General features: G+C 34.7%; 1 protein-coding gene across 1 annotated transcript in view; it reads left to right on the top strand.

Moving 5' to 3' along the window:
• The first annotated feature begins 7,549 nt into the window (after nt 1-7,549).
• LOC129685553 (prolactin-7A1-like) overlaps nt 7,550-10,054 on the top strand; it is an 11,407-nt gene continuing 8,902 nt past the window's right edge. The window contains exon 1 of the mRNA XM_055619072.1: nt 7,550-7,580. Coding sequence (XP_055475047.1) covers nt 7,550-7,580 — 31 coding nt within the window. The remainder of the gene's footprint in view (nt 7,581-10,054) is intronic.

Here is a 10,054-nt window from a genome sequence, read left to right as displayed (position 1 = left end):
AATAATCTATGTTAGAGTATTAAACATTCCATTCTATAGAACTAGAATTCATTTCCAAGAGAGTCAAAAATACTATGAAAATATTCAGAGACAGAATATAAAAGGAGTTCATTGAATTAACTAAGAAAAACAACTTTAAATATAAGTTCCAATATAGCTAAAAACATCATTTATCAGAACCTTCAAGAGATGTAGAGATGTGGTCAGTATATACATAAGAATGTATATATTAATAATTTGAGATAGCTTCTTTGCTGGGAATAGGTATTCATCTCTAATTCCTCATCTTAGGGCTGGTATTCCATGTGGTTTGGATCTGTACATTCTCTGCATCTGGTAATAGTTCTGGACTGAGTATTCCAAGGTCTCTCACTTGCTGCAAACTGTTCAGTTGTGGTTCTCTGCATTGATTCTCATGTACTGCAGGAGAAAACTTCCCTGATGAAGGCTGAGTGAGAGAACAATTCTATAGGTATAGCAGTTGTTATAATGACTTGTTTGAAGTCATTTTATTGATTGCTATGATCCTTTAGCAGAACAATAGTGTTTGATTCTCCCCTGGATCCATGGTCCATTAAATATCATGGACCATGGACACAAGCAGTGTCCTGCAGGTCCCTCATTCCCATGTATTTCTGTCTGCTGCCTCTACCTAGAAATGTGAATATATATATATACATGAGTGTATATATATATACACTCATTCCAACGAGGGCTATTTTCATCAAAGCCCTCTCCTTGGGGGTCAGGGAGCTGTGTGGAAGAGGAGGCAGAAAGATTGTAAGAGAAAGAGTGGAGGATGACACGTAGAAAATCATATCCTCCAGACATAATAGAACTGATAGATATAAAGTCATAGAACCTGTTGCAGTATGCAAAGGGCTTACCATATTCAAGACAGACAAGCTTCCACCACTGTAAGGGGAAAGCAGTCATGACTTCCACCCATAAACAAGAAACTTTCTTCATCGGACATCCAGTTGCAAAGAAAAATTAGTCTTCTCTAGTGGAGTCTGGGTATATTAACTACACTTACAGAAAAGCCCATGTCTAACAATAGATGGCTACACAAAATGAACTCATAGTACTTTTGTAAACATGTCCAATACTTCTTTGTTGAGGTATTTTTTTTACCTTATCGGTCTTTTGTTTGTATATTTTAGTTTCCAGTTTTGCAGTTTTATATTGTGTGTGTATGAGTGTGTCACTGTGTGTGTATGTATTTCTTGTGCTTTTCTCTTGTCTTTTTGGTTTGACTATTTTCTAAAAAGGGAAATAAAGAAAGAGAGTTGGGTGAGAATTTAAAGGGAGTTGGGTCATAGGAAATCATGATTTAGAAACATTGCACAAAATTATTTTTAATAAAAAATTAAGAGGACATTAATTAAAAGGACAATTATTCTAATTTACTTAACTAGTCAATATTTTAATGGCACTAAAGTCTTGACAAAAAAAACTTATATGTAATAAACAGCAATGTAGTAGCACCCAAAACTGACATATATTTCATATCTTGCAAAGCTCACTTGATTTGAATCAATCAGAAAATTTAACTCATTCAGGAAAGTTCCAAAATAAAAATGACTAGAAATAAACATACCTAGGGAGGCAGAAGAACTCTAGGCTGAAAAAAATGTAAAACAAATTAAAAGTAATAGAGGAAACACTAGAAGATGGAAAGACCCTCATGGCATGCTTGTGGCTTGGAAGAACGAATCTCTTCAGAATAACCGCTGTTACAGAAGACTGGCAGTTCCCATGTGATGGTGGACAAAATTTCACTGAGTGCTTTGAACATCCCGTGAAACAATTCTAAAATTCAAATGGTAAAAAATATGTCCCTGGCAATCTATAACAATATTAAGCACAAGAAAGATGTCTAGAACTGTCACAATATCTGATTTCAGTGTTTGTAGTGAACTATAATAATGAAAACAGCATGGTAGTAACACAGAAAACAAATGCATGACAAACAAAAGATATTCCAGGAATATGGTAGGTGGCTTTCCCTATTAAGTGACTTAGTGGGAAAAGGCACTTGTTACCTATCCTGATGACTTGGGTTGATCTCCAGGACCCACATGGTTTAAAGAGAGAACTGACTCCAACAAACTCTAATCTCCACCAGTGTGGAGTGCCATGCACTTGCCCACACACATACAAACAAGTGCATAAATAATTAATAACAATTAAATATAAATACAAGTTAAATGAGTGGCTGGGAAGATGTCTTAGCAGTCAAGAGAACTGGCAGCTTTTCCAGATGGCTGGGGTTCAATTCCTAGCACCCACACAACATCTCATAACTACCTATAGCTCCAGGGAATCCAATTCTTTCTTTTGGGCACATATGTAATGCATAGACCCCTACTACTGAGAGTCTAAGCTAGAGTCACCTCCATATCTTCCCAGGGGCTTACCCTGTCATAGGTCTCCAGTTTCTCGTAGAAATGCCTCCACCCAAAGTTTCTCTTCTCTCTGCACCATCTGTCCTCCCCCTGCCTCTTTCCCCAGGTCTGATTCCATCCCTAATTCTCTCCTCAATCCCTCTCTTATCATGGTCTCTCCTGATGGGGAGCTCAGTCAGTCTTCATGTGTGTTTCCTAGTAAGGGGAGTAGGGAACTGAAATGGACTCTCCTGGCAGGCCACAGTGGAAGAGGAAGCACTCATTCTTGATGTGACTTGATGTGCTGGGGTGGGCTTGTCAGAGGGCTCCCTTTTCTGAGGAATAGGAGAGGTGGGATAGAGGACAGAGGGAGGGTAGGGATGGGTGGAGAATGAGGGAGTTATAATTGGAATGTAAAGGGAATAAAGAAATAATTTACTTAACTTTTAAAAAAGAAAAAAAATATTAAGATAAATTAATAAAAAGAATACCCAGATGTAAACCCATATATGTAATATTTAACAAAACAATAAAAACACATATTAGAGAAAATATAGCTTCTTTAATAAATGCTGTGAACAAAACTGTTTATTTTGAAACTTTTATGTTCATGTAAAACAAGAAATCTAGATCTATATTTCTCCATTTATACACAGTGGATAATAACGTATATAGGAAATGAACACTTAAAAAAACAAGATGATGAACACAATTAAAGGTAATAACTACATATAAATAAAAAATGCAATAATCATAAATAATCCCAAGAATGAACACATGGCTGTTTATGAAATGAAATACCATTTTACAGAAATAATGGCAATCAGCAAAGTTAAGAAAGAACACAATCTTCGACTCGGTCAGAGTGAGTAACAGACTATAGAAATGGAGATAGAAAATTACATCACTTCTTCTTCGCTTACCTCCTTGCACCCTTCCCATACACATCTCAAATTTAAACTACCTTTCAAATTTATGGCCTTTTATTCTTTAATTAATATGTTTACACAGAGATAATATAAGTGTATTGCAAATATATATATATATTCATTCCAGAAATATATTTTTGTTAAAGCTAGTGGGTAATCATGCCTACTAAGTATGTTGTGCAGTGTAAATTTTGTAATGAAAGATATTGAGTCAAACATAGTTTATCTTTTTCAGAAACATTGTATATGTCACGGTTGGAAATTGGAGAATATCATGTAGAGACATGACATAAAGTTTAACTTAAGTATTTATGAGAAACTAGAGTCTCTTATTTTTAACTTTGGTCATAAAATCCTGAGCCTTTTCAGCAGAGACATGGGTGATACACAGGATGTAGCTGCAGTGTTAGCCTGGAGCCAGTTACGCACAAGAACTCAGGTTCTGCAGATAAAGGTGGAATCAATCCCCCACCTACTTCTGACAAATACAGATAATGTTAACTTCCTGTACCAAGGCAGCCTTTTGCAAATGCCTCAAGACAGTGAAGACTAACTACTCCTGGGTAATGACTTTTGTCCAAATTCCCTGACAAGAGTGATTTTTCTAAGGAGGCTTTTCTGGCTTATATTTCAAGTAGACACAGTTCATTGTGTCAGGGATTGGGAAATGGCTTGTCATACTGCTTCTGCAATCAAGAGGCAGAGATAAATGCTGTTTTATTTCTTCAGTCTTTTTTATTCATTGTGAATACAGTTCATGAAATGGTGTTTCCAACACTTAAGGGAGGTCTTCTCTTCAAGATAGCCTAATAGTGAGAATGTAATTTTCAATAGTGTAGGCACTATCGAAATTGATATAGAGATTCCTCAAAAATATTGAATTTGGGTGGTGGCTAAGCAGTTAAGAGTGCTACTGTTCTTCCAGAGGATCCAGGTTTAATTCCTAGCACCAACATGGCAGCTCACAACTGTCTGTAATTCCTGTTCCAGGGAATTGGACACCCTCTCACAGATATACATGCAGTCAAAGCACCAATGTACATAAAATAAAAATAAAAAGTTGTCTTAAAAATATTGAAATTGATCCACTTTATGACGCAGCTATAAAACTACTGGGTATATACCTAAAGGACTATATATCATCCTAGATATATAGTAATTCTTTATCCATATTTATTGATGTTCAGTGCATAATAAACAAGAAATGGAAATAGCTTATATTTATTAATTAATGAATGGATGATGAAAATGTTACTTATATATGTGATATATATCATATGTATTAGATAGATAGATAGATAGATAGATAGATAGATAGATAGATAGATAGATAGATGAGTTTTTAGACAGCTTTAGAGATAACAAAATTTTCAGGGAAAAAGATGTAGTTGAAAATAATCATTATTAGTGAGGTAATCCACACCTACAAATACACATATTCTTTCTTATGTATGGATCCTACCATTGAAATATGTGTTTATGTATAATTTTTTAATTTTGCGCATATGTGTGTTTGGCTGTAGGCATCTGCACATGAGAGAAGTTATTTATTGGGGTAAAGAAGAGTTTTAGTCCACCAGAGCTGGAGTTACAAGCAGTTCTAAGGTGCTAGAAGGGGGTGTTGGGAGTCAGATACAGGTCATCTGGAAGAACTGGCTATGCTCTGAACCACCAAGTCTTATCTCCAGCTCCTATTTTTGAATCTTTAGATATGAGTGTTTAAACTGAAGTACCTTTAGAGTTCATGAAATGGTAAAAGGTCTATGAGATGAGTGGCAAAATTTCAAGACTAGGAAGGGATAGTAAAACATGAATGATATTAGGGATATAGGAATAATCGGGGAAAGACATATTAAGTGATGTGGGAATGGGAAAGCAGGGAAGAGGAAGGTTAATAGTGAAGGTTAAGTAAAACTAAAGACTTTTGAAAAAGTCCATATGGAAACCTACTATTGTATAAGGTTGTTGATATTTGAATTTGGTAGTTATGGTATTTATAAAATGTCAACATTCTGTTACTAAAACAATGAATGAATCCATTGCTTTGTTTAGTTGCTCCCTCTCAATAAGAATGACAAGTGCAGGCTGAATGAGAATCACTAGTACATTTAACTGTCTATTAGATAACGCTCATTCTCAATGAGGCATTTGAATTCATTGCCTTAGGCCCCTTACAGTGGTCTATGAAATGGGAAATACGGATGGAATTTGAACTCATCCTAGCAATGGATGAATGGGGAACAGGTCTAACATTCTTCACATGGCCTCTAGACTGCCCTTTGGCAAAGTCACCTTTATTGATTGGATCTGTATAATGAAAGGGTATAGTGACAGAACACTGTCTACCCCAAGGATCTCCTGTCCTCAGTAAGTTTAATTTGCATTTCTTATTTTCAGGCAATATTTTCTTATAATTCTGATAAACAATATGATCTTCAGCAGAAAGATGTCCATAGCAGATTTATTTTACTAGGAAAAAAAAAACATACTGTATAATATCTTGGTTTATCACAGGTGATACTAAATTGTTGTAACACTTGTGGCTCTAGCTCCAAATTTACCCACTTTTCTTCAGCGTTCCAAATGAATTTTGTGATTTTTTCACTGGTCTGTTCTTCACCAAAGAACCAGCTTCTACATGCTAGCAGAAGACCATCAAATTGTATCGCTCCCACTAATGAAGGAATTCTTGTTCATGCCTCCTTCCCCAGAGTGTTCTGGAAAAGTGCTCACCATGTAATATGGACTATTGACAATGTGTTAGAGTCAAACAATACTAAAATTAACAGACTAGGCAATGCTATTGCTTATATTCTATTTGCACAAGAAAGAGATACCAGTGACTGAAATGAAAATTCTATAGTTTTTCCTTACTTTCTCATGACAACATGATGGCCACTGCTGTGAAATGTCATAAAGCTTAGAGCAAATAAATGAATTACCAATCTAATCCTATTGTCTATACTCAATCAATTGTAGTACAACTGTCCTAGGTGCAGCCAATACATTTTTATTAGATTTAAGCCAAATTCCATGCAAAAACTGTTTGTATATGTAAGTATGGCTGAAAAATCTGTGACTCAGACTGGTTTAAGCTGCAATAGGAAAGCCTGATGTGATGTTTTGTTAAGTGAAAATACTTTGATCACAAAATTCAAGAAAAAACCCTAAACAACTATTTCAACACACACACACACACTCACTCTCTCTCTACATATTGTTATGCCCAGTTCGTGAACCCCAAAAGACCAGGAATAGAGTTCCGCTGTAAATACATGAGGTTTTTTTAATTGTATACATGTTCGAACATGGAACTCAAACTTCCTGTGGAAACAGGAGAGGAATGTGGCCCTGAGGTCTAGAGGTACAGAACAAGCAGGGACTAACATGCTTTGGCATTACATGATTGGGTAACGTAAATTGACTTTTGAAATGATTGGTCCACTTTAGGCGTCAAGACACCAAACAGTTCTGGCCTGGTCATATGTGCCGGTTTCCTAGCAACTGTATAATTATTGGGCAGGAAAGAAAGCAGTGAAGCTAGTTCTTCCCCTCAAGGCATTAAGGCTGGACATAATGCGATTTGGCTGGCTTTGGTTCAAGCTTTAAACTTTAAAACAATACCCACTGATTTTTAAGTCTTTGGTCTCTCAGTATCTGGATTTGCGCTTTATATTACTAACTTATTGTTCCTAGTATGTAGAAAGTATGTAGAAACAATCACTCCAACACTTAAGCATGTCCCCTGGATCCCACCAAAACAATTATGTTAAAGTTTTCCAAATGCAGGACAGTTCCTATGACCTTGATTTCCAATGCTCACAAACAGTAATCATGTATATCTAACAAAGATTCAGTGGCAGAAATATGTAAATACCTGAAGGAAAATGAAAGTCTGTGATATAGATTATGCTAAGGCATGAAATTCACAAGAACCTTTATGGAGCAGAGGTGTCTATAAGTGATTTGCAACTTAATTTGGACCCTAGTAAGAGCCTAAAATTAAGATAAAAGGATAATATTGACTGCTTGAGTCATCATGGTCTTGAGGTTGTTAGTAGTGCCTGAAGTTAAAGAGTCATATGATCTTCACCTTCATTCTTGATGTTACCTCTTCTTGCCTCCTAGCAGTGTTTGGCCTTGGGGATAGTTCAATGACCTATATAAGAGGTAGGATATTTGCTGGAGGTAGGGCTGTGTGAAGCAGCCAAGCTGTGCCAAGACTCCTCAGAGATGCCACTGTCATTTTCTCAACCATGCTCCTGTAAGTAATTCTTCCCTCATTTTCTTCTAAGTGAGCTTAAATGTTGCTTTCATTTACAATATCTTTTGGGCAATTTACATTTTGGGTGTTCTTTTCGCCCTATATGAAGTGATCAGACATTTATTCATGCCTGATCAGGACAAGTAAAATCACATAAAGCTGAGAAGTACTTTCTAGTCATTGCTGTAGAAATAAATACACTGTACATTCTTGGATCAGAGGTTCTTAAAAGGAGTCCTCATGCCAGAAGACATGTAGAAATGTCTAGAGACATTTTGCATTTTCTTAATTTACCTTGACAGAAAGAAGTTCATTAGTATCTAGTGGTAAAAGCAAGCATTTACATAGCTGCAGATGATCAGAACATGAAATAATCAATCTCAAAATGTCAAATTGTAGAAATTAGGTGTGGAATAAAATAAAAAGAGATTGAGCATTAACTTTGTAATAACTGTAGAAGGAAGGATGCAATTTGTTCTGTTTTCTCAATTTCTGCTATGAGATGTTTGAATTGAATGAACTTAATCATAGTTTCCAATGTGGGATTTACAAGGCTAGCATATAAGTAGCTATACAACTTTAAATTTTTCATTCAAGTAAAATACATTTAAAAAATTAAATGATGGTAATATTGACTTCTCCTCATGACAAAATATCTAAATAAATGATTGGTAACAAATATGAATTGGACTCTGTAAGATAAAAGGCACTATCATTAGCACCTTGCATCCTTTAAGTTGATATTAATCAACTTAATCTGTGACTACCTTTTATTTGATATACATGTACACAGAAAATATACATGTATTTACAATATATATATGGTTCATAATATAAATTAACAAAAGCATCTTGTTTTTAAGTAATAATTTTATTCCTTCTCAAGTCTCTGATAGAGTTGAAGACAAGATAGTTATAGTTAGGCTTAAGTTGTTAAGGATTTAAGAAAGTGTTTTAAGGTCTAGAAAGATGTTTTTTAAGTTGGTAAATACAAGATATGACAGAGAATGATTTAGGTACAAAACTTCAGACTCACCTCCATAGGATAGACAGTATTTTCATCAAGGTTGCCAATTATAAATCAGCTATACATTTTGAATGTAACTTTTACATATGGTTTTCCTGATTGCTTCATGAAAAAAGAAAAAAAAATAAAATTTATTTGTACAAGAAGAAAATGTTTTTCCCAGGGGAGAGTGTACTTATGATTTATCCAATACCATATGCTCACTAGTAAAACATACTGATTATACTGACTATAACGCATTCTACTGACTAAGCCCATTGTATACATACATATATATATGTATACATATATATACACATATCCATACATTTGTATGTATCTGTGTGTATATTTAGCAAGATATACATATATGCATGTAAAGTAACAACTAAAGAAAAAGTCATTAATTTAACAGAGAAAAAGAACATGTGAGGGGTTTTGAGTAAAGAGAGAAAGGGCACAATGTAATTATCATAATCTCAAAAAATAAAATAATGCTTTAAAATGGATTTATATGAATTGTTTTTATATTCTTATAAACAGGTGATAGTTATATTTTTTGAAGATTTTTATCTATTTAATGAATCTTACAGTACCTTAATTTTAACTTGAACATTTTCAATTGCATTTAGAAAAGAGGCACTTTCAGATTTGTTCACTAAAAATAGCAAATAGACTTTTAATTGATAGTTACATGTTGGCTCATCTTCTTAAAATCATCAATTATCAATATGTTAGGTTCTTTTTCATCTTACTACAAAATGTAATTTGATGATGACACTAACACTTTATTGTCAAGAAGACTCATCTAAAAGAGGTTTTGTGATTGAGCAAGACAAGTGAATGAAATAAAGAGTTCTAAGACTTCTGTGGTTAAATTTTCAGAGGTAACGCTTGATGCCCACAAGTAACATTTCCTAACACTGAGCCCCAAGATTATGGATTTGTTTTAAGAAACACAGTTAGAACTGATACAGCCTGAGTATGTAAAAATTACAACGCATAATGCAAAGTCCATAGTGTTGATAATCTTCCCTACATCAGCTGATAATAGGACAGAGGGGAAAAGAACAATTAATTCTAACAGCCTTCTCTTTGCACAATACAGTTGATGACATTATGCAGAACAAATCTACCCAGAGTGTTCATCTTTATAGAATAAACAATGTGACACTTTTTGTAATTTGGCAAATGCATAGAAATATTACTGTGAGACAATAAAGACAGCCCAGAGCTTTGTTTTCAAAATGGGACTCTTGAACCTCAGTGTTACACCACAGGTTCTCATGTGTTTATTCTGTTCAGGCATGAAGATAAAATGAAAGGTGCCATGCTATCGTTACGAAAATGCACATATTATTTCACACTGAGTTTCTCCTCCTTATCTTCTGTAATGATTTTTGCACCTTAACACTTCTGCCTCTTCTTCTTCTTCTTCTTCTTCTTCTTCTTCTTCTTCTTCTTCTTC

This window comes from Psammomys obesus, unplaced genomic scaffold, assembly GCF_907164565.1.
Source record: "Psammomys obesus unplaced genomic scaffold, mPsaObe1.curated_primary_1811, whole genome shotgun sequence".
NCBI lineage: Eukaryota > Metazoa > Chordata > Mammalia > Rodentia > Muridae > Psammomys > Psammomys obesus.
Note: the sequence above shows the minus strand (reverse complement) of the source record. Positions and strands in the feature narration are given on the sequence as shown.